At 30.4% G+C, this 24,809-nt stretch overlaps 1 protein-coding gene across 2 annotated transcripts; it reads left to right on the top strand.

Annotated features, from left to right (window-relative positions):
* The first annotated feature begins 13,627 nt into the window (after window positions 1-13,627).
* LOC133674763 (polyadenylate-binding protein-interacting protein 7-like) lies at window positions 13,628-18,839 on the top strand. Of its 2 annotated transcripts, none has more exons than XM_062095987.1 (6): window positions 13,628-13,981; window positions 14,686-15,592; window positions 16,298-16,751; window positions 16,852-16,922; window positions 17,558-17,751; window positions 18,146-18,283. In XM_062095987.1, the coding sequence occupies exons 2-5, from the start codon at window positions 14,744-14,746 to the stop codon at window positions 17,717-17,719; spliced, it is 1,536 nt and encodes a 511-aa protein (XP_061951971.1). In that variant the 5' UTR covers window positions 13,628-13,981; window positions 14,686-14,743; the 3' UTR covers window positions 17,720-17,751; window positions 18,146-18,283. The 2 variants fall into 2 exon arrangements, with proteins under 2 accessions (XP_061951971.1, XP_061951970.1); XM_062095986.1 differs by having other exon boundaries at window positions 13,645-13,981; window positions 17,558-17,682; window positions 18,146-18,839.
* The last annotated feature ends 5,970 nt before the right edge of the window (window positions 18,840-24,809 follow it).

Below are 24,809 nucleotides of genomic sequence, written 5' to 3'. Positions count from 1 at the left end.
TCTAAAAAAAAAAATAGATATCAAATCTAAAAAATAAAAGAATTGAAAGACGAAGAAATTAAAATAATAATAATTAACATTTCATAAATTATTTCAAATAAAATATCTAGCAATCAAAAATTTGAGAACCAAATTTGATATAATCAGTAAATAATATGACATTTTTAAATTTTTCACAACTTCCGAAAAGTGTTTTCTGCCCAAAATAAAAGGAAAACACTTTCCTGGAAATCAAGCCAAATTTTTCTTTGACTGGAAAGTGTTTTTTGTTGATCAGAAATTGTTTTTCGTTGACCAACACAGCCTAAAAATAAATGCACATTCTAAGAATTTGCAATTCTAAATACTTAAGAAATCTTCTAAGCAGGAGAAAAAAAGGGGTGCAATGCACCTACTTAGAGCTTGTGCATATGCTGTTATCTTCTCCCTATCATCTCCTTGTACAACCAGGGATACAATTATCATCAATAATTTAGCCAACATTAAAATTTCATTTCAATTCTTATACAACCATTATTCTCAAAACTAATAATAAGGAAAATTCTTAAAATTCCATACACATGCATACTTTTTATATTCAAATCCTTTCTCATAGATTTAATTGTGAAAATTACCTATAAGGTACAATTTTATTCCTTTTTTTCCATTTCTCTCTCTCTCTCTCTCTCTCTCTAGCCGAAACTTTAAGGATTCTTTCCTTAAGTTTCCATGTCAATTTCCTAATAATTCAACCATTTTATATCTCATATAACACAAGTTATCCCAATCATTATAATAATCAAGTCAACCAAACTCATCCTCATGTACTACCTTAAGTCGAGTTCCACACCAAGTAGAACATGGGTTCTCATTTAAGTTTTCATGAAATCAATTTCATTCTCAATCATCAAACCCATTAGGTAACACAATCAAACACAAATTTTATATAATTGAACTCACTAATTCAATTCTCTACATGCATGTTTAGGCTAAACCTTACACCTAATAAAGCATAGGTTTTCTTCAATCATCAAACCCATTAGGTAACACAAATTTCATTCTCAATCATCAAATCCATTAGGTAAAACAATCAAACACAAATTTCATATAATTGAACTAACTAATTCAATTCTCTACATGCATGCTTAGGCTAAACCTTACACCTAATAAAGCATAGGTTTTCTTCAAAAAAACTTTAATTGTGAAAATTATCAATTTAACAATAATTTCAGAGGACCTATAAGGTACAATTTTATCCCTTTTCCATTTTTCTCTCTTTAGTCGAAACTTTAAGGATTATCTCCTTAAGTTTCCATGTCAATTTCCTAATAATTCAACCATTTTACATCTCGTCTAACACAAGTCATTCCAATCATTATAATAATCAAGTCAACCAAACTCATCCTTATATATTAGCTTAAGTCGAGCTCCACAGTAAGTAGAACATGGGTTCTCATTCAAGTTTTCATGAAATCAATTTTATTCTCAATCATCAAACCTATTAGGTAACACAAAGAAACATAAATTTCATATAATTGAACTAACTAATTCAATTCTCTACACGCATGCTTAGGTCAAACCTTACACCTAATAATGCATAGGTGTGTTTTAAAAAAATTATAATTAAATTTTCACCCAATCATTAATTTCATCCTATAATATAAAAGGAAACATTATGAACAACCTTCTTTTTTTATTCCTCTCCTTAACATTTATCAACACCTTATGAATGTAAGTCTGATATCACTTTGACCCCTTGAGCTCATCCAACCACCTTTCCCTAAATATTACAACAAAAAAGTCAAATGTGAGTATTATAAAGGAACCTTAGGTCATTGCATTGATCATTGTTATGGATTTAAGAAGCAGGTGAACAACATGATCTAAAATGGGTGACTGTCTTTTAAAGAGAAAAATAGTGAATATAACATAATCATAAGAGGTTTAGGAACTGCTCAACAAAATAACCTAAGTATAAAAGATCTTAATGATGTGTGAATTGATTAGTTGATTCCATAAAAGGATGGGTGAAAATGTGCAATTTAGTTTTTGATAAAGTAAACCAAAGAACTCATGAATGTCATAAGATGAATGCCTAAGCGTTGCAAATACATCTATGTTATTCATTTAAAAATTTATCAGTATTGTAAGGGATTGTGTCTTTGAATAAAATGTCTTTTTTATATGTTTTATTGTTGTTATGAAATAATTGATGTTTTTGTAAAAGTAATAATTTGTCAATCTATTATTATCCATGATTGGATAAATATAATGGCAGAAATGATCGAATCTTAAAGTGTGTCATGCAAAATGTTAAGAGGGAATCCCTATCCTTTTTGAAACTCATTGACCCTTATAACTAATATCATAGCTCGATTCAAAACAGTGTGATCAAATCATTTTTTTGTAAAAAAAAAAAACGTTTTGCCCAAATAATCTTGAAATTGGATTTTTTTATTTCAAAAATAATTTAATGTTTGCTCAAAACAATGTTTAGGCATCTTTTATGTAAAATGGCAAATAAATTATTCATTCAAGCAATTTCCATGATGAGGTGACCAAACAGTTTTGAACCAAAAGACTTGAAATGAAGAAAATATGCAATTACCTATACACCATGTCTCTTGAGCCACGTTTCAATGTAGAAAATATGCAATTACCTATACACCATGTCTCTTGAGCCACGTTTCAATGTATGTATAACAACATGTAGTAAATTTGATGGTCATAGACTCTAAAATGCAATTCTTACAAATCCCAAACCATTACACTAAAAAAGAATAAAAATTATCAGTTTTAACCACTTGCACTTGAAATGATGAAAGACCCTTTTTGTTATCCTTTAACGTTCTACAAATATGTATAACAATATGTACAATCCTTGTGATCCCTATTTGAGTCTAAATGAGTTTTTTCATATAAAAAACTCTGACTAGGATCACACCCCATATTAGAAGGGCAAGTAGAAATTTAAAAATTAAAAAGCAAGAAAGCCTAAAAAACTCAATTGCTAAGGGGCATGCCTGAATTAGGAATCAAAAAGAAAAAAAATCAAAGCAAATAAGGATGTCCCGTCAAAGCAATAAAAAAAAAAGCAAATATAAGAAACACGATGAATAAAAGATTGCAAGAAAGATAACTAACAGTGATCCTAAGTCTAAAACCTTGAAAACACTTTTTGAGCCTAATAAATCCTTTTCTTTCATAGTTGAAAAGTCATAGTCTGCATTATGTGCCTTTAAAAAGCTCTTTCTAATCAAGCAAACAAGTAACTTGGACCAATAAATAACGTTATCAAAATACAGATGAATATTTTTATAAGAATCATGACATTACAAACAAACTACTTGTTATTATTCATGCTAATAAAATAAGTGATAAAAAATAAGATATTTTTTCTCAACAAAATCTCGAGCTTTTACTCAAGCCTCTTGCTTGGAAACTTATAAAAATAGAAGATTACCTCGCCATTTACCTTCATTGGTCCTATTTTTTCCAGTATAAAAGATCAAATTATCCATTTTCTAAAGATAGGGAGTTGCAAAAAAAAGAAGCTCATATCGGATAAATTTCCATTTTTAAAATACAAGAGTTAAAATTTCAGGATGTTTATTTGAGTCATGGATAACTTGATTTTGAGCTGACATTTCCTTCTAACCTTGACAATTGTCAACTAAATACTAAAGAAAGTCGCATCTTAATGTTAAATGATATGTTTTGGGGTCACAATCAAAGAAACAATTTTAAAATTACATCTTTTATAATTTCTTTGCAATAATTAGACTTGAATGGATACGATCCTTGAAATTTATGATTTGATTCCAAAACAAGAAAATGAATTTCAAATAACAAGGTTCATTGATCGAGTTTGTAAAGTTCTTGATAAAAATGATATTGACTTTTCTTATAAGGGGATAATGGATAATACCTAAATTAGTTGAGGGTAACATGGCTTAAAAACAATATATGATAATGGATTAATTGATGAATTTCATTAGCAGTTGAGTGTAACACTACACATAAAGAGCATCTTTATGGTTAAGAGTTGGTTTCACCTTTAAAAGATGACTATAAAGATTATATCACATAAATGTATTTTAATGAATGTTAAAGAGATGTGCATAACCAAATCAGCTGGGGGTAATTTGCAACGGTCATTAGGAATAGATGATTTGATAAACTCCTTCAAAAAATGAGAATGATAGAGCACAATTTCTCCATAAAGAATAAATAGGTAATGGTGCAAAAATATCACAAATTAGGGGGGATCATCCGACCAGGGGGCAACATCATGGCTAAGAGAGTTTGTCACTTCTCAAGGAATAGATAACTAAGCAGAACTTTATTTATTAACTAAAGGTCTAAAATGCGTGACAGAAAGGCAGTCAAACATGCAAAACCTAAATGGGTAGAAGAGTCAAAAGACTAAGAGAACTCATCTTAGAAATTAAAAACCTCATCCATCAAGCAATAGAAAGATGGCACAGAAAGGGAGGTTATATGTATAAACATCATAAGGATATTTTTAGGAATTTCTTAAGGAAGATTCCTCAAAAGAAGCCAGAAAGGTTTAGCAAACGTGAACTATCAGAAATTAGCTTAAAGATGATTAAAGATCCAACATTTCAAGTTAAATTTTCTTTGAGTTCGTCACTCTATAAAATGACTAAATCTTTAAGATGATCACTCTATAAAAAGTTAAAATTATAAAATTTTCTTTGAGCTAATCTTCCTATTAAAGATTTTCCTCAATTTCATCACTCTTTAATCTTTAAGATGACCGCTCTATAAAAGTCAAAATTTCAAGATTTTCTTTTAGTTGATCTCGCTATCAAAACTTTTCCTTAAGGTCGTCACTCTCTAAAATGATTAGATTTTCAAAATGATCACTCTATAAAAAGCCAAAATTACAAAATTTTCTTTGAGTCAATCTCAGTCAATCTCTCTATCAAAGAAATTTTCCTTAAGTTCATTGGTCTCTAAAATGACTAGATCTTCGAGATAATCATTCTATAAAATATCAAAATTTCAAAATTTTCTTCGAGCTAATCTCTCTATCAAAGATTTTCCTTGAGTTTGTCACTCTAAATTGACTAGATATTCGCGATGAACATTCTATAAAAAGTCAATATTGCAAAATTTTCCTCGAGCTGATCTCTTTTTCAAAGAACTTTTCTTTGAGCTCGTCACTCTGTAAAATGACCAGGTTGAAAAAATCTTCATACTTTTCAAACCATGGGAAGGTTACTCGATCATAAGCCAAAGGTAGGTCACCCTATCACAGACCACGAGTAAGTTATTCGATCATTAACTATAGGCAAGTCACTTGAACACAAACTATTCGTGAAAAATTATAGATATTTTTCACACTACGGGTAGGTGACTTGAACACAAACCATTCATGAAAAATCTTATATATTTTTCTCACTAAGAGCAATTCACCTGAACATAGATCATTAGTGAAAAATCCTAGATATTTTTCACACAACGGGCAAGTTACCCAATCACAAACAACAAGTCACCTGAACACTAACCATTTGTGAGAATTCCTGGGTATTTTTTACATCACAGGCAAGTTACCCGATCATAAACCACAAACAGGTCACATGATTACAAACCATTTATGAAAAATACTTGATGTTTTTTCACATCACAAACATATCACCTAATTATATATCATTTATGAAAAATCCTAAATATTTTTCACATCACGGGTAAGTTACCCAATGATAAACCATAAGAAGGTCACTCGATTATATACCATTTATGAAAAATCCTTGATATTTTCCACATGAAGAGCAAATTACCTGATCATAAATCATGATAGATCACTCGAACATAGACCATTCATGAAAAATCCTAGATATTTTTCACAGAATAAACAGGTCGCCCGAATAACAACACCATTTTTTAAAGACAAAGAAAACCCTCGATTTTTTTTTTAAAATTGAGTTTTGACACATCTACAAGGATATCCATCATTTAATTTGTTAATATCAAAACTCCTCAATGGATTTCTTTTCCAATCGAGGAAGATTTTCACACCATATTTTTCTTTACAAACTTGCTTTCTAAAGTCCCTTATAAGACTTTATATTATAAGTATTGTAAAGAGGGGAGTAATGTCATAACTCAATTCTTTACTTTAAAAAAAATACAAAAAATACCAAAACTCTCAAAAAATAAATTTTTGACGTAATTTGGCCAATTTTTGGTCAGTTTGTAATTTTCAACCACTTTCTCTTATTGTTTCTGTATTGATAAATTTTTCAAAAGAATAAAAAAAAGAAAAAATCAATCAAACAAAAAAAGAAAAACTTTGAATTACATAATATTGTTTTAAAAGAGATCGAATTTTAAAAAATTTAGAAGCTAAAAGGTGGTAAAAGCTCTTAGAGAAAGCAAGAAAATAGTAAATGGGTGTGGAAGATTTTAAAGATTAAATATGAAAAGAATAGAGTAGTATAAATAAGTGATTATACACACATAAAAAGAAGGGATTAGTTAGAGCATTAGCCATACACAATTAGTTAGATTCCCCCCAAACACTCATGCTCTCCCAAAAATCACCAAAACATAAAAGAAAAAAAAAAGCCACAAACCCATGACCCCTAACCCTTACTAACCAGCACATAAAAGAACTCAAAAACTTGTCTCTCTCTTGACATTATCTAGCATGCAAACATATTCAAAACGAAAAAAAAGACGTTGGTGGTTCACAATAGAGGTGTTACGGTCGGTTAGGAGCTATGATGGTAATAGGTTTTATATGTTATTTGTTTATTAAGAATTATATATATATATATATCAAAAACCACACATTTCTCTCTAAAACAAAGTTGATAACAACCAAAATTAGCAACTTCTCAAATCTTCCCTTCATTATTTCAATTGGCATTCCCCCCTTAGCACTAATGACCACACATAAATCATCCTTCATGATTGTCAACCTTTTATCAGCCTTAACCAACAGCTAACATACTCAACATCACTATCTACGGATAACCACCAACCATCATTAACCAAGAAGCCTCCATTATGAGATCCTACTACCAGAAAAAATACCATCAATGCTAGTCTCATTCCCAGCACCAACCATGAATGATAGTTGCAACAACAAACCCTTTTATTATACCTAAAAATAGCCTCTCTTTCAATCTCCATAACCATCAATAATGGTAAGTAGTGGTGATAGAAAAAAAGATATAATTACAAGAAATGAGAAGAGGGTTAAAGCTTTGGAAGACCAAATCTCCTTCCTAAAGCATTGGTGGGCAACACCATCAGTGTAGGAGCGAGAAGGAGATAGAGAAACTTGGAATCCACTAGCCTACTCTCTTATAGTAGTGACGACACATAAATGAAATTAAATCCATGAAATAACCCCATCCTTTCTCATCTTGTTTATTTTTAATGTCAAGGATTATAAACTTATATGTAAAATGTATTTCTAATATTAAAATAATCAAATACAAAAAAAATATTTTGGCTTTAGAATGGATAGGCTTGACCCATAAAGCCATAATTCACTTTACTAGGATGAATATGCTTTAACCAATATATAGAAAAACACAACATATCCTTAGTAATAATCAAACAAATAAACAATACAACTTACCTTAGGTAGGGTGTACTAAGGGTGATATTGTCATTGTTATACATAATCAATCCAAATTTTAAAGACTGGTTAGGGTTTTTAACTACCAAAATACTAAGTAGAAACTCCATACCTTTTAAAACTATAAAAGGATAATAATTCTTTATTCTTTTAATGCACCTTAAAAACTTGATCCAGGAAAATGATCATCGCGACACCGCACATGTACAACAATAGTTGCTGTTATTGTGTCATGACTCATTATGAAACTTATAGTACTTATTAGAATTATCAACAACCTGTGCTTTGGAGGGTGCCTTATGGTAATTTTCATCGGATAACATGTCAAACAAATTGCTCACTATCATCTTCATGGTGACCTTTTTCCTATCAAACTCAACATCATTGGAAATCATACTAACACCTTATTTCCTTATAGCAATGTGGTTTGATAAATGGTTTGTGTTCATCTTTGGGGTATTTTGACTCGTATTAAATTGTATCCAACCCACCTAGATGATAGAGGATTTTAGCATTGAAGGTATGATAATTATCTATGTTTTCTCCAACATCACTAATATGGTATTCACATTTATAGTTTGGTTTATACTAAAAAGGGTAAGGTGGTTGAAGGGGTTTTTATGGGGTAAGATAAATTTTGCCAATGTTAATGAGTCTTTTGAACATTTCTTTTATGGGTAATGAAAAAGGTGGTAATTTTATCTAATTTCTTCAAGTACTTTTACAAGGTTTATTGATATTTATTGGTTAAGAAATAACTAATTTTGGAAGAAGTTATTTGATTGGTAAGTAAGGAATTATGAAGAGAATCTTAGGTCGGTGATGTATGTAGCATTGAATGGTGTCAAAATGAATGGTTGTATATTAATACTACTGTCATTGACTTGTTGGTTGGACCTCAATTGATTACTTTAATGACCTTTCATATGAAAATGATTGGTTTCCACCTGATGTACTTCATTGTCCTTTCTTTTACCTTGAAAACCCTTTTTTTTCTTCGGTTAACCTTAAAAATATTTGAGAATCTCCTTGTTTTTACTGTCTGCTCAATTCTCTCAACTATAACAATAATGTTTATAAAATGTTGTGTTATACTGCTAACCAAATATTCAAAACAATTTGAGAAATCTGTGATATTTTTTTATTAAACAAAGATGGATTTATGTAGCCACTTCGCGCCACTTCTGGGAGTACTCTCAAATGGATTCTTTAGGTCTTTTTTTGTGTATTGCAAATTAGAATGATCTTAAACTACATCCATATTAAACTTGTACTATTTTATAAAAGCATCTAATGCATCCCTCCATCTCTAAATCTTGGTATTCCCTAGATGCATACATCAACTTAGCATTGTGTTGTTTAAGATTTCATGGAATAATAGATCAAAAGTTTTTTATTATAGACTACTTTAGCTATTTTACTGCAATATACTTCTATGTGTGTCATGGGACACTATGTGCCATTGTATTTAATGAGCTTAGGCATCTTAAATTTTTTAGGTATCATGATGTCATGCATGATGTATATTTTAATTATCTTTACTAAGTCACAAAGGTGTTTGCCTTTTATTGCTCGAAGTCATTCTTCTATTTTAAATAACTTCTCAAAGTTATGCTCTTCTACCATCTTGAACATTTGGTTTTTTTTAGTGGTGAGGCCAATAATTGGAGCAACATAGGCTTATAGTAAAGGTGGAAGGTCTAAGAATGGAAAATGCGATATGAATTGGGACTCAAGAGAAGCATCGGATGCCTTTTAGTTTAGAGGTGCTAAAATATATAGACCTCATAGCATTTGAGTCATCAACTAGACATCAAGGTAAAGTGACATTTTTATCTAAGTTTATCCCTAATCGGAGGTCTCTTTCCCTGATGGTATAACTTGCAATGGTCACTCAAGCAAGCTAGTGAGCCTAATGACCTTTTCTTTTAGACTTTATAACCTTTTTTGGCAACTTTTTTCTATTTATGACATCTCTTTATTATTTATTTTTCTCTGTCTAGATCTAGTGTTGTGGTCTTTATGGGGAAATTGAACGTTTACAAAATGATCTACATTTCTTTATATATATATATATATATATGGATGAAAAAAGATAAATAAAATATACAAATGAATGCAACATGTTGGATTAAATATACATGTTTATTATTGTTCAAGTTTCATATTACATTGAGACTATGATGACAGACTAGGTTGAATTTTCTTGAAAACTTCTCATTGAAGATAGGAATTTTGACCAATTCAAGAAAATTTCCCTTGTCATACCGGCCTTTTCCAGACATAGTCCTCATATCTTCAATGATAATCTTACTATTTCCTAACATATCACAGTTCTTATAAGGATTGATAATAAAATAATAATGTCTCTATAAAAAGTAATGAATATGATATGATTTGTGTCTTATTAAGGGTCAATCCTAGTGGATAAGATATAGCTTATGTAAGGTTTGATTTAGCTAATCTATCCCTAAAAGGTTTTTTAGGTTTTTAAATCATTCAAGCTATTAGTGGGATAACTAATCTCTTAATCTTACATAATATGGTTAATGGATTAACTTTATGATACCCTATGCATAAAGTGAATTCCAATATGTGTGGAAGTGCAAGTGAATATCAGTGGACATAAGCCATACTTGCTACCTAAAACTTCCTTCTGATCCTAAAAAAGACAAGCTCGGGTCTAGAGCTTTTATTAGTTACAAATATAATAATAAGAATTTATCTTGAGCAAGTGATATTTTTCCTCATTTTCTTTAAGAAAATTTTGATCAGGTTATTTTTTAATGTTTTTCAAAGTACAAGGTGTGAGGAATAAATATTAGGAATATGAAGGAGAGAAAAAGAAAGTTAAGTTCTTTGTTTGGAATGAGAAAAGGTAAGGGAATGAAGAGTGTTTATTTTTACTTCTCTTATTTTAATTACAGAGAAAGTGTAGGGAAATATATTTTTTTACTAAAAAAAATGGAACCCACTTTGACTATTATTCATATAACCATTTTAATATATATATATATATATATATATATATATAACAAAATGTCAAATAATCATAAATATTTATAAAAAAATAAGTCACATTAAAGAAAAACTAAAAGGAATAAATGATTTATTGTATATCGCTATAAAGAAATGATGTGTTTGTCCTCGAGAAAACAACCAAATAAATTAAGATTAAAGGGCAAAATGATCTTTTTACAAAATTCAATTGGTATTATCAAATTGTGTGGAGGTAAATCAATATTCTCACTCTTTTTTATAGTAAAATGACTTAATTATCCATGAAAGTAAAAAAATTAAGCTGGAGTACATAAGCCTTCTAGTCTTTTTAAGTTGGGGTAAGTGTTTTATTGTACATTACTATAGGAAAATGATGTTTTTACTCTCGAGCAAAACAAAAAAAGAAGTTAAGATGGGGGGTAAAATAATCTTTTCACGAGATTCAGTTGGCATTATCAAAGTGGGTAAGGGTAAATCAATTTTCTTTTTTTTTTTAACGACTTAATTATCCTTGAAAGTAAAAAATAATAATAATAATTGGAATACAGGGGCCTTCTAGTCTTTTTAAGTTAGGATCAATATTTTATTATAATTAATGCAAAAAAAAATAATGTTTTCATCCTCGAGAAAAACAACCAATAAAGTTAAGAGTGGGGGGCAAAATGGTCTTTTTATGAGGTTCAATTCGCATTAACAAATTAAATGGAGGTAAATCAGTCTTCTCGTTTTTTTTACACATTAACATGACTTAATTATACTTGAAAGTAAAAAAATAATAATAATTAAACTAGAGTACTAGGGCCTTTTAGTCTTTTTAAGTTTTGATTGCAGAATAAACTAACTAGATTGCCCTTAAAAGTAAAAAAATTAAAATTGACGTACATGAACATTTTCATTTTATCATTATGGTTTTTTAAAGTTATAATCAGTTTAATAAGGGGCAATTCTGTTTTTTTTTAATAAATATAAAAATAATTAAAAAAAACTAAAAGTGATTGACGCGTGAGTAAATGACACATGCAAACGGGAGGCGGTTGTGCTTTTCATCGCAACATTAGAAACATCTTGTCATCCTCTTCACAATGGTCTGACGTGTGTGTACGGAGGATCATCAATTAGGCTCTAATGAGTTTTTTTTCTTCCCTTTCTTCTTTCTCCTAACATCAAATTTCACCATATACCTTTTAAAAATCAATTATGTCTTCTAATTTGTATTTCTTTTAATTTTAGTCATCATTCTTTTTATTGCTATTTAGTTTTTCTTTTATTTTTTTTCAATTTCATCCCTAAGCATTTTATTTCATTTAAGTTTTGTTTTCAATTTGGTCTAGATTCTTTTAATTGCTATATTGTTTTTTTTATTTATCATTTTCTTAATTTATTTTTCTACTTTACCCCTCAAATTTTTTTTCTTTTTTTTTATTCAAGTATGGTCCTCATTCTTTTGATTGTTATTTTTTTTATCCTTGTCTTAATTTATTTTATTTTTTTAATTTAGTCTATAATTATTTTTTTCATTTAATTTTTATACCAAATTTGATCCTCATTGTTTTGATTGCTATTTTTTTGTCTTTTTTAATTTTTTATGATTACAAATTGTACTTTATGATTTTTTTTTTTTATGTTTGCATTCCATGGAGTAATATTGGTCTTATAACCCATCTCACTGGTTTTGAAGATTAATCCGATTTAACTTCGGTCTTTTTAGGTTATTATATATATATATATATATATATATATATATATATATATATAATTTCATCCTTTAACATTGAGTTATCGAGCCTTGAACTTTGTGATTTATTTCGTATTCCTTTCTATGTGGTTATCTTGATCTCATATCTTGAGCTTTGGGTTAGTCAAGTTAACTCGGTTTTTTAACCCTTTTTTTTTTAAATTAATTTTTTTTAATTTTATTATTTGATATTAGATTATTGGACCTTCAACTTTGTTGCTTTCTATGTTTTCCTTAACGTGGGTTTGTCTCGGGCAGCGGGTAAGTCAAGTTAACATGGGTTGACTCGCGTTTTTTTAATTTTTTTTATTGATTTAATTGTGGTCTTTTTTTCTAGATTCTTTTTAAATTTTTTTTATTTTTATTTTGATCTCATATCACAGTTCACAGGTTAGTCGAGTTAACTCGAGTTTAAATAAGTTTTTTCTTTAAGTTTCTTTTTATGAAATTGATTTTTTTTTCAATTTTATCTTTTGACATTAGGTTATTAGACTTTGCACTTTGTGAATTTTTTCGCTTTTGTTTATACGGGGTTATCTCGAGTCACAGATTAATTAAGTTAACTCGGGTTGATCTAGGTTTTTTTATTGATTTAACTTTGATGTTTTTTGGGTTGTTTTTTTTTTAAAATTAATTCTTTAATCCATATTTCATATTATGGGTAATTGGTTAGTCTAGTTAACCCGGATTTTTTTCTTTGAAGTTTTTTTTTTCATTTTTTCATTTGATATTAGGTTATTATACCTTAAGGTTTGTGATTTTTTTCTAATTTTATTTCTACAAGATTATTCTAATCTTATATCATGAGTTGTAAGTTAATTAAGTTAATGTAAGTTAATTCGAATTATTATGGCTTGACATCTTTTTACATTTTAAAAAATTTAACTTGATATGCAGCATATTATGAGCTATCTATTTATTTTTGCTTCGTTCATTAAATAAAGAAAGATAAAAACTAAATAAATAAATAAAAAATTACAAAAAACTTGGTAGTATAGTTTGAAAAAAAAAAGGTTTCGTTAAATTAAATAATACCTAAATTCTGAATCTTCGAGTATTAATTATTAACAAACATTTAAACCACGTAAATAATTTATTTGAGGGCGAATTGAGAAAATTAGGAGTAACAATAACTTGTCAATAAAGGGCTAGTGCTTAACTTTTCCCAATCCCAAACTAATAATTAATTTATTAGAAACAATAAATAAATCAAAGGGTCAATACTCAATAACTCAGCAAGAGAAGGATGGATAGAGAGAGAGAGAGATAGAGATAGGAAGGTCAAATCGAGTGGCGAAGGGTTTTTTATAATTATTTTCGTGGTTGTGGTTCTTGCTGTCTTTGCTACTGTGTGTATGTGTGTGTGTCTCTCTCTCTCTCTAGAGAATAAAGAAAGCAATATATGTTTACATATTATATATAATAATAATAATAACTGAGATAGAGAATAAAAAGAATAGAGGGAGGAGGGGAGCCGGAAGATAATTCTTTGTAGAATAGATAGACACAATAACAGGAGAGAAAGAAAGGGAGAAAAAATAAAAAGAAAAACCACCAAAATTTCTGAAATAGCTATAATTAATTCCCTTATCATCACCGGATCTTATCTTCTGTTTTTCTAATGGATCCATTTGATTTGATTCGCAAAGGTATATATATTTGTATGCTTCTCTTTGTCTTTGACTTTTACAATAGATCTTTCTTCTTCTTTAGGTTTAGTCATTTAGTGTTCGAGATCTTTAAGGATTGACTGTGTAGGTTTTGGTGGTGATTGATTTGTAGCGGTTGCTTTTATTCGTTTTTTGTGAAAATAACTTTATGGGGTTTTGATTTAATTATTCTTTGTAGGTTTTGGGTTTAAATTGAGGTAATTTGTTTGTGTTTTATGAGCTGTAACCTACTATTTAATCAATTATGGGTTTTGAAGTGTTGTTTTGTGCTACTGGGTCCTATTTAGTGCAATTAACTCGCTGTTTTACTGAAAATATTTGTTTTTTATTCACACGGTATGCATTTTCTGCTGATTCGTTGATGGTTCAGAGCATTCAATTGAGCTTCACCTGGGGAGAAAATGATTTGAATATTGGAGTGAAGTTTCTGTTCTATTTACACTATATATTTAGTGTAATTGTAAAAGCTGAATACTTAAAATGGTTATGCTAAAGTTGCTTCATTTAGGATAATTTTCAATTGAGATATGCCTGTCGGAGATCTTGGTATCCTTTTCAGGTAGGGGTTGTTGAGGTCAGCTGTGGCCAGGACTGGATTGTATGCATGTGGGTGTGTCATGGGATTTGTACTTCTTTTTTGTATGTTTAACTGATAAGTATAATTAAATGAAAATGTTTTACAGGTTTTGGATAAAGCCTACTGCAACTCAGGAGGGTTATTCTTTGTGTCAGTCTCTTTTTATGCATGTAGACATCCTTTTCTTTTTTCTTTCATTCCATTTTAGTAAAGAAATGAACTTATCCAAGAAAGGTTCTTTAACCAACGATACAAAGCTTAGTCTTCCAAACAAGGCAACAACCTTGAACCCAAATGCTGCAGAGTTTGTTCCCTTTTCCCTTAGATCATCCTCTTCTCCATCTGGAAGTACCTCAAACACGACAGATGCTGCAACAAAACTTGCTACTTCTGGAAATGTAGGGAAATCAGTTCTTGATCGATCAGAATCATCTGTTTCTAATGTTTCTGATGACGAGGCCCATCAATTCTGGCGCCACCAGCTCCCAGATGATATCACCCCTGATTTTAAGGTCATGAATGAAGATGAGTCTCAGGGACTTGGAGGGCTCTCTTTAGCAGGCTTGTCTTTACATGACAGTAGTGAAGTGCCAAGATTCCATGCCTCCTCCAGAAGCGGATATGTCTTGACTGAGCAGCAGGAACCGTCACCACATCATATCAATGGTAGCAGCTTCAGTGAAAATATGAGATATGCTGTTGCTTCATACGGGGAAGATCCTACTTCAGCAAGTTTTTTGAACTTGCCAACTAAGCCCTGGGACAAGCAAATTGCTAACAGTGATCAACTTCTTAGCAATGGTAGGGAGGTACATCCATACAATGGAAATTCTAGACATGGGTTCAGAAGTGAAATATTAGGTGAGCATGCAATAGTGGATGATACTGAAATAAACCCTTTGGAGTTTTTGGCTTCACAATTCCCTGGGTTTGCTGCTGAAAGCCTGGCTGAAGTTTATTTTGCAAATGCCTGTGACTTAAATCTCACTATTGAGATGCTCACTCAGTTAGAGGTGAACTCCTTTTTTCATGTCTCTAATCACATTTTGCAAATGCTTTTACAAAGATGTATTATCTTAATGCATTGTCAAAAGGATGTGCCTGCACGTGCTTTGCTTAACTGCAAGATATTTTTTTATTTCGTTTCTGTATTTCCATTAATTCTCTTGAAATTTTCAATCCAAACTGTCTATATTTCCCACGACTTTTATGTATTGGAATAAATATAGTGGAAACAGTCCTTTTGCTGCTCATCCAAGAATTTTGTGGAGATGCAGTGCCTCTGCTATTTGGTTGGATGCTAACTTTGGTGAACAATGCCTCTGATGCCTTATTTTGGCCGGGAAGAGTTTGCTCCCTGAGAGTTTTTGGTGACCCAATGGGACTATAGCTTACGTGTAACCTCAAATTGTTAAGACACTGTGCCTGGTAACAGGGGGTTAGTCCATTTGTTTTGGTCTTTTCCTCCTATTGATGATCTGAGGTTTCTTTTGTTAATTTGCAATATTCATTGCAATAGTTGTGTAAATGTGGTTTGGTAGGAGCACCAGTGCTTGACCTCAAGGATAACATATTTTCTTATATTCCATGAAGTAGCTAAAACCCCTCATCCCATTCGTGAATGATTCTGCAGATCAGAGTTACATTTTTTTGTGTACGCGCCTTTGCCTTGCTTTATATATTGAGCTGTTATGTTTCATGTTGTCTTCTATTTGTAGCTCCAAGTTGATGGTGGTTTCAATCAGACTACGAACTCGAAGAGTTTGTCATCTCCCACCAATCTCAGTGCACTGGACTTTCCAGCACTTACCGGGCCAGATAATCAGAATGGTCCTTCAAAATATGCTGGAGATGATCTTCAGCAAGCTGGCATTCCTTATCGATCTTCTAACAAAGACAACATGCTTGTATTCAAGTCTGGTGCTTCCTTTTCATCTAGAGGTGCTGTGGATTTTGCATCAGCTGTCAGGAAATTGGCTTCTCAAGATTCTAGTATGTGGAACCATGACAGAAATGGTTCTGCTGATTCAACTGTTGGCTCAAGCAGAAGTTCCCATGTTTTGGCTAGTGCTTATAGTGGTGGTCATGGGAGAGGCATTTATGCAGATAGGTCGCAAAGTCGTGGGTCAGGTCAAGCAGCTCCTGTCTGGCTTGAAACCGGAGAAGCAGTGGGTAATATTCCTTGGTCAACAAAATTACTTAGTTTATGAACCTTTTTAATGTGGGAATGCCTTTCCTGTGTATATTTCCATTAACATTGTTGAGATGGCAGCAAGTATGTATTCTGAGATGCGGGAAGAAGCTCGTGATCATGCACGTTTAAGGAATGCATACCTTGAACAGGTATATCCTCAAGATTTGTTTGCTGTTACACTGTTTAAACTTTTCTTGTTTTGACCATCAAGGTGTTTTGTGATCAAACCATGATCAAAATTGGCTTGAGAAAGATGTATGGGTCATCATAAGGAGGTATATGGACTGATGATGGCCCTTTATAGTGCAGAAATCAGGATTATAATTAACACAAGCCACCTAGATGACCTCCAGACCCACCATTTCCTCCTCGTAAGTCTCAAGTAGGATTGAAATTAAACTCAACTGAATTCCAAGTTGAACAGTAAGCTATTGGTTGATCCCAAGGTGAAAATTAAATAACAGACTCTAGAACAAACTATAGTTGTACATGCTCACCTAGGATCAAGAACAAATCAAGTTGCACGGGCAAGCATGCATGCATGCTATCAGCCTAAAACATGCTGGGTGAGCACTGTTGCTGATAGATTTGCTTCTAAACATTTTGCTAATGTACTGCTGCAGTGGATATTTTACTAGATTATTATGCAGCAAATTTGATGCGGTCTCAATAATGTGCAAGTCTGCTCCTATCTTTATTCATTATTTGATTTTTTTGTCATATGCCAGCATAATATTTTAAAAAATCAAATCATAAAGCTGTAATGGTTTTCATCTCACAACAGGCACGTCAAGCTTACCTCATTGGAAATAAGGCTCTGGCGAAGGAATTGAGTGCCAAAGGACAACTGCACAATATGCATATGAAGGAAGCTCATGGAAAAGCTCAAGAATCCATTTATCGCCAGAGGTTTGTCAATTCTTGTTGCTGTGTGTTTCAGCCATGACAAGTTGATGTGTTGGGATCAATGGAGGATAGGTTTTTCCTTTCTTCCCTCTTTCCCTCTTCTGATCATCTGTTTTAGCATTAGATGTGACATTCTGATGCCTCATGTTTGACAAATGCTTTTCTCCTTGTTTTTTTTTTTTTTTTATTCCTTTAAGCAAATGATGTTGTGCTTGTCTGGTTAGATCATTTCATTTTCTAAAATCATTTTGCCCTGCCATTTTCCATTTCTTCCTTTGATTGCATTCTTTGTTGCGGGGACCTGTTTTTTCAAGAAGCGTCAGAAATGTCTGCTGTGAAGAGCCATAACTAGAAATTCTCGTTTTTGTGTTCATTAATTCTTAGACCTTGGAGTTTTTTTTTTTTTTTTTTGGTAAGCTAATAGTTGGTTTTTGTTCTCTCTTGCTCTGCCTGCATGTTTTTCTAGGAATCCAGCTAGTCTAGAGATGCAGGGAACTGGGAGAGGGCATGAACGAATGATAGACCTTCATGGGCTGCATGTAACTGAAGCCATTCATGTGCTAAAGCACGAGTTGAGTATTCTGAGGAGCACAGCACGGGCAGCAGATCAGCGTTTGCAGGTTTATATATGTGTTGGAACAGGCCATCACACTAGGGGTGCTCGCACTCCTGCAAGACTTCCAGTTGCTGTACAGCGATACCTACTCGAAGAAGAGGGCCTTGACTACACTGAACCACAGCCAGGGCTGCTTCGAGTAGTGATGTATTGAACCAGCGTCACAGCAGCATGATGAGGTATAGGAGTTTTTTGACACAATGCAAAACCCAAGCCATAGTCATCAAATCATTCTTGTATCTGTATATGGAAGATATTGAAGAGAAAGTAGTTGAAAGCCTGAAAAAATAAAAAAAGAGAAAAAACATGTGAAGCTAGGAAAAGGTGAAAAAAAGGGAGCAGAAATGTATCATTAAGGTGTTAACAGGTTGACAGCAGAATTACATTTTGGTAGCGATCAGGGAACCTACATGAGCCGAACTTTTGCAGCTCGTTGCATTTTGTTAATTTTGTAACTTATTTTTCTGTCAGTTTTTTTTTCCTCTTCTTTTTCCCAGATGTAACTGATAGAATTGAATTACATGATAGTGCAATTCGTCAAGTATGACTAATGTGTGATGGCTGCAAAATTTTGGATTATAATCTGGGATAGATTAGTACTGATTATCGGTCAAAATGGGTGAAAGGGGTTTGTTTCAGTTGTGGTAACGTTAAAACTGTTTGGTCTGCTGGTGATAATCACTGCATGAACCAGCTGTCCAAAAGGATTGCACTTCTGAAATTGAGCTGTAGCACAGTAACACTGTAAATTCTTTCCTGTTGGAGCTTGGAAGGCGAAGTGGAACTGTGGCCGTGCACGGTCTCCAATGAACGTAAAACATTAGTAACAAATATCAATGGCCATTCTCTCTCATTTGTTCTTGTATCTCTCATTCCTTGTACTTGTTTGAACTTCGATGATTTAATTTTCAATTAAAGGGTTTTTTTAACTTTCTTTTTCATGTACTCTCATGTATATGATGTATTTTAATGTAAGAAATAACCTTTAGTGTGTGTATATATATATAAATAAATTGTATACGAGAAATGTTCGTTTAAAAAATAAAACAAATTTATAAATCATCTAAAGCTAGCACGTTTAAATCTTATTTATCTGAACGGTTTATTATGAGTATATGAATTTATTGAGATTTAACTAAGAGGTCAGAACATGATAAAAGCAAATAAATCTTTAAAATATAAACATATATAAGCTTTTTATCAGGAGCATTTTATGTTAAATATATCATGTTACTTTTTTATTATTTTGCACAGAAAAAATAAATAGAATTATAGAGAAATATCTTAATTTGTTTTTATATCATGGAAATAAATTTGAACTTTTCCTTTTATATATATATATATATAAAACAAGCTTCCAAATGTCTCAAGTTTAATGATATATTTTTTTTTAATTTTAAGAAAAATACTATTAACCTGTGTAAATATCTGAAGGTCAACATGAGTAAGTTTGTAATTCTGATTATGTGTATTGATAATATTTTGCATACAACTAATGATCTTGATTTACTATACAAGACTAAGAAATTTTTATTTGGTAACTTTGAAATTAAAGATACAGAAGAGATAATTTATGTGATTAAAATAGAAATATTCTAAGATAAATCACAATAATTGTTAGGGTTATCTTATAAGGAATACATTATTAAAGTTTTAGAAATTTTTAGAATGGATAGATGTTCAATAAATATTGTTCCAATTCATAAAAGAGATAAATTTATTCTCTTATAATGTGTACCTCGACATCTCACAAATGATTCTCAAACAGCAAATCTCAGACATGAAAATCTAATTTCTGATTCACTTGTTCCAAAGAAAAGATAGAATATCAATGAATTGAAACATAAATAGATAGAAGGAATTCTTTAAGCATTAATTCTTAGAAGTTTGATGTATGTTCAAACTTATACCAAGCCAAATATCAGCTTTGCAATTGGAATGCTAGACATGTATCAAAGTAATCCGGTTTGGATAACTGGAAGATTATAATGAAATATTAAGATTTTTGTAAGGAATAAAAGATTACATGCTCATTTATACAAAACCTACTCATCTTGAGTTAGTTGGATATTCAGATTTAGATTTTGTTGGATGTATGGAAAAAAAATATACATTATGATATTTGTTCCTTCTAGTTAAAAAATTAATCTTATTAAAGAGTACAAAATAGTCTATTATTATTGTATTCGTTATGATAGTTGAATTTATGGCATGTTTTGAGGTCATAATTCAGGTCAATTGATTGCATAACTTTATTTGAAGACTTGGAGTAGTCTATAATTATGAGGAACATAAATAAATGGATGGAAACAATTTATTATGCATCAATTATTGAAAGTTTAATGTTTGTTCAAACATGTATCAGCCCAAACATCAACTTTGTTATTGGAATGTTAGGCATGTAACAAAGTAATTCAAATTTGAATCACTAGAAGATTGTAATGAAATATTGAGATACTAGTAAGGAATAAAAGATTACATGCTCACTTATGAAAAATGTGATTATCTTGAGATAATTGGATATTTAGATTTAGATTTTATTGGATGTATGGATAGAAAAAATCCATATTATAATATTTATTCCGTTTAGTTAAAGGAGCAATCTTATAAAAGAGTACAAAATAGTCTATTATTATTACATTCATTATAAAAGCTGAATTTATGGCACGCTTTGAGGTTATAATTCAAGTGAATTGATTACAAAACTTTATTTTAAGACTCAGAGCAATCGACAATTATGCCATGTTGCTAAATATTTATTGTGATCATTTCGCAACTATCTTCGTTTACAAAAATAACAAGTATTAAAAGAGTGCAAATATATAGAATTGAAATAATTGTTGTTAAAGAAAAATTTTAGAAACATAAAGTGTCAATTGAACACATTAACATCAATCTTATGATTGTTGATCCATTAATGAAAGGATTATCACCTAAAATATTTAGCAATCATATAGAATGAATGGGTATTAAGGTACATCAATATTGATATTATGTCATGACTTTATGATATTATGTATCTGACACTTTGAGCTCATATATAAAGATGTTTCTAATGTTGGCATGAATGATTGAATTGGAATGATAATAATAAGAATTGTCTTTGATAAAGACATTATTGTTGGACCGATTATGTGCTTCTCATTTACGAGTCATGATAAGTAAAGACTAATATTGTAGTAAATAAAAGAGACTATATCGAATAGGTGATGTACAAACACCGTGACACTTATTAATTGTTACTTAATTATAATATATGATATGACCAATGTATGTAAAGTTTTAGCATTACTCTATGTTCATTATGTTAGTATATTTATTAAACCATGAAGAAAGATAATGTCTTGTAAGCCAAGTGGAAGAATGTAAGATGTGGTCTATATATGAATGAGATAATAAATATTAATGATGAAACCATATTGGTTAATTTGGAGAAGTGGTTTTTATTTTCAGTATATACACACTTGATAAACATGTGAAATAAAGAGGCTCTTCATAAAATTGGTCCTCTTTATGCCCAGTACTAAATGTTTATTCTGTCCAAACCTTACATAAATAATTAAGGGTTAAAATAGAAACACAATATCTTCATCAATTCACATATAGGATATCATAAATCACTCAAATGGTTTATTATGAATCCAAATATGCTTTCTTTAATATTTATTTGAATGTGAAAATTATGAAGATTGTAAGCATTAAGATTTTATTTGATTGTTTATGCTTACAATAAGAGAATTATTTATATTGTACAGTTGTTATCTTGAAATATTTAGAAATTAATATGCTCATGTACTTTTAAACTCGTATAGAGATATCATGGGTTATCATGTATAGGTAATTTCAATTCTACTTGAGATAGTCTTGGATATAATATAATATTTCACCGTCAATTTAAAAGATAATTATTTAGTAATATATTTTAGGAATCGGTCTAGCTTGGTTAGGTAAATTAAAAGTTTTAGCATTTTATTCATAAGTGGATTTAGTTTACCATCGTGTTTTTGTTTGACTTCTATTTGCTAATTTGTCAATTTTATTACATATAATCATCTATTTTATGCTTAATTTCAAATGATTTGAGACTAGAATAATTTCAATTGCTAATAGATAGATAAATAGTCCTTATGGGAACAATAATCTTACTTACATTATATTACTTGAAATGGGAACAATAATCTTACATTAATAGATAGATAAATAGTCCTTATAGGAACAATAATCTTACTTACATTATATTACTTGAAATGATTAGTATATTTGCTTTATAAATTTTACATCAGCTAACTTTTTAACTTGATTGATACTTTACTCTTTAAAAATAGTATTTTTTTTATCACATGTTTACATATTGAAATGAGTTAAAAGCTAATAATTTTATGGTGCTTAGAGAGTAATTAGTATTGTCTTATCTTAGTACCTTGGCAATTAAGGCTTTTTATTTTTTTGATGTGGTAAAAAGAATGAAAAGGAAAGCCTAATGATAATAGGGAAATAAAAAAGATGTTTTCCTCTACTAAGACTTGAAGCCAAGTTTCAAGCTGTAAAAATTTGTCAAAGTGCTATTGATGATCTTTAGCACAAGAAAAAGATATGAATTGTGGATTATAATAGTAAATTGATGATTTTTTTCTAAAACAAATCACACAAAGTTGTCTTTTAGGGGTAAAATAGTCTTTTCTCAAGGCTCATTTCTCATTTTAGAATTGGGTGGGGTATCTCAGTCTTTTCATAATTTTTTCATAGTAAAATTACTTTGTTTCCCTTAAAAGCAAAACAAAAAACTCTAGTCTAGGGGCTTTTATGATATTTTGTTTTGGCAAGCAAAGTGTAACTACTCTATTCTCTCTAGAATAAAAAATTCTTAGTCTTGGCTTTAGGGGCATATTGCTGATTTCACATTGGGTTTTTTACATCTATCATGTGGTCCAATAAGCAATTTAGTAATTTGATTAATAAACAAATTAAGAAAAAAGATGTCAGTGTGTTCATAGAATGCGTTAACGAGTGAGCCACTCCACCAAAGACTTTCTTGGTGTTTTTTGATTCACAACAATGAGAGTTACCTTACCAAGGGACGCTTGTGGCTTAATTTTCAGTGGTATGACGACGATTGGCTTTTTTTTCTTTTTTTTCTTTCTTTCTTGGTTTTCGTGTCTGTTCTTGCAACATTTCACAACAACCCTTCAATTTGCTTTTACTTAGTATTTGCCTTATTCTTTTAATTGTCTTTTTTTTTAATTTGAGTTAGTTTATAGAATTGAATTTGTTTTTCGATTTCATCCCCCATCATTTTTGTTTTCATTTAAAAAAAATATCCTCATTCTTTTGATTCTTATTTATTTTATTTAGAATGATTTTTATAATTGATTTTTTCTTTCAATTTCATCCTTCTTAATTATATTTACATATAACATTTTATCCTTATTATTTTAATTGCTATTTTTAAACCTTGGCCATAAATAAATCTAAGGGCCATATCATATTTTTTTATTTATTTTAATAGATAGATAGGATTCAAATCTATCAGATGCCTCCTCAATTCAAAATTCTAACCAATGTATTTCTTTCTATTATAATACTAAAATAAAGTACTTTTAAATTGATCTCGTTCTTTTAAGAATTTTAATTCTTCTTTCTTAAGCAATAACTTAAATCTTTAAATCAAATACTTTTTGTAGAAATACCATTAAATATTTCAACCTATTATTTTCAATTATGAAAATTTTTTTATTTGGTGTCTACCTAGACCCGATGAAAAAAATGGGATCACTTATTATGAACTTATTGAGAATGATTCTGATATAGTTTATGGCCTATTAGAAGTCGAAGGCGCTTTGATGGGATCCTTACAGACATAAAAATATTACAATAAGTTTGATAATAATTAAGTGACATTACTTTTTCCACCCAAACCAAGGAGTCCCTTAGATATAATGCAACATGGATCTTATTTTGTCATTGATCAGAGACTTCTATATGAAAAATATGAAATGAAGTTTAAAGAGGAGAAAGTAGAAGGAATCCTCGACCTGGAACAGATAGAAGAGAACTTATTTAATCACATAGTTTGGGCTCCTAAAATATAGAGCTCTTTGGGCTTTCTATTTGATTGTATCAAAAGGCTCAATTGATTAGGATTTTCCTATTGGGTTAGTCATTTCAGGGAAATGGATCATTTATCATGAAGAGGATGAGCTTTAATAAAAGATTCAGAGTTTTTGTAGAGTGGAATTATACAATACTAGGTACGAGATTATCTTCCAAAAAACAAGGCATTATTTGAATAAGCCAATTCATTAGAGACTTTTCCAATCCACTCTTTTTCCTATCAGAAGATCAACCCCTTGTCTCTATGTTTTCACATTGAGAATGCTTTGCAAATGAAGATATGTCAAAGAGGCTTCTTACTTCATAAATAAATCCTCTTACATTTATATATAAACGCTAGTTTATAAAGAATATACAAGAAAAACACTTTAAATTATTGATTCATAACCATAGATGCTTAGAA

Source organism: Populus nigra, chromosome 15 (genome assembly GCF_951802175.1).
Source record: "Populus nigra chromosome 15, ddPopNigr1.1, whole genome shotgun sequence".
Lineage (NCBI taxonomy): Eukaryota > Viridiplantae > Streptophyta > Magnoliopsida > Malpighiales > Salicaceae > Populus > Populus nigra.
The sequence above is the reverse complement of the archived record's forward strand: the minus strand, read 5'-3'. Positions and strand labels throughout refer to the sequence as shown.

Bases quoted from the DNA above. Each gene is read 5' to 3' on its own strand.
- LOC133674763 (XM_062095986.1), top strand. From the start codon at position 14,744: ATGCATGTAGACATCCTTTTCTTTTTTCTTTCATTCCATTTTAGTAAA. The intron at 15,593-16,297 runs GTGAACTCCTTT...TTCTATTTGTAG, and splicing joins AGATGCTCACTCAGTTAGAG to CTCCAAGTTGATGGTGGTTT. The intron at 16,923-17,557 runs GTATATCCTCAA...ATCTCACAACAG, and splicing joins GGAATGCATACCTTGAACAG to GCACGTCAAGCTTACCTCAT.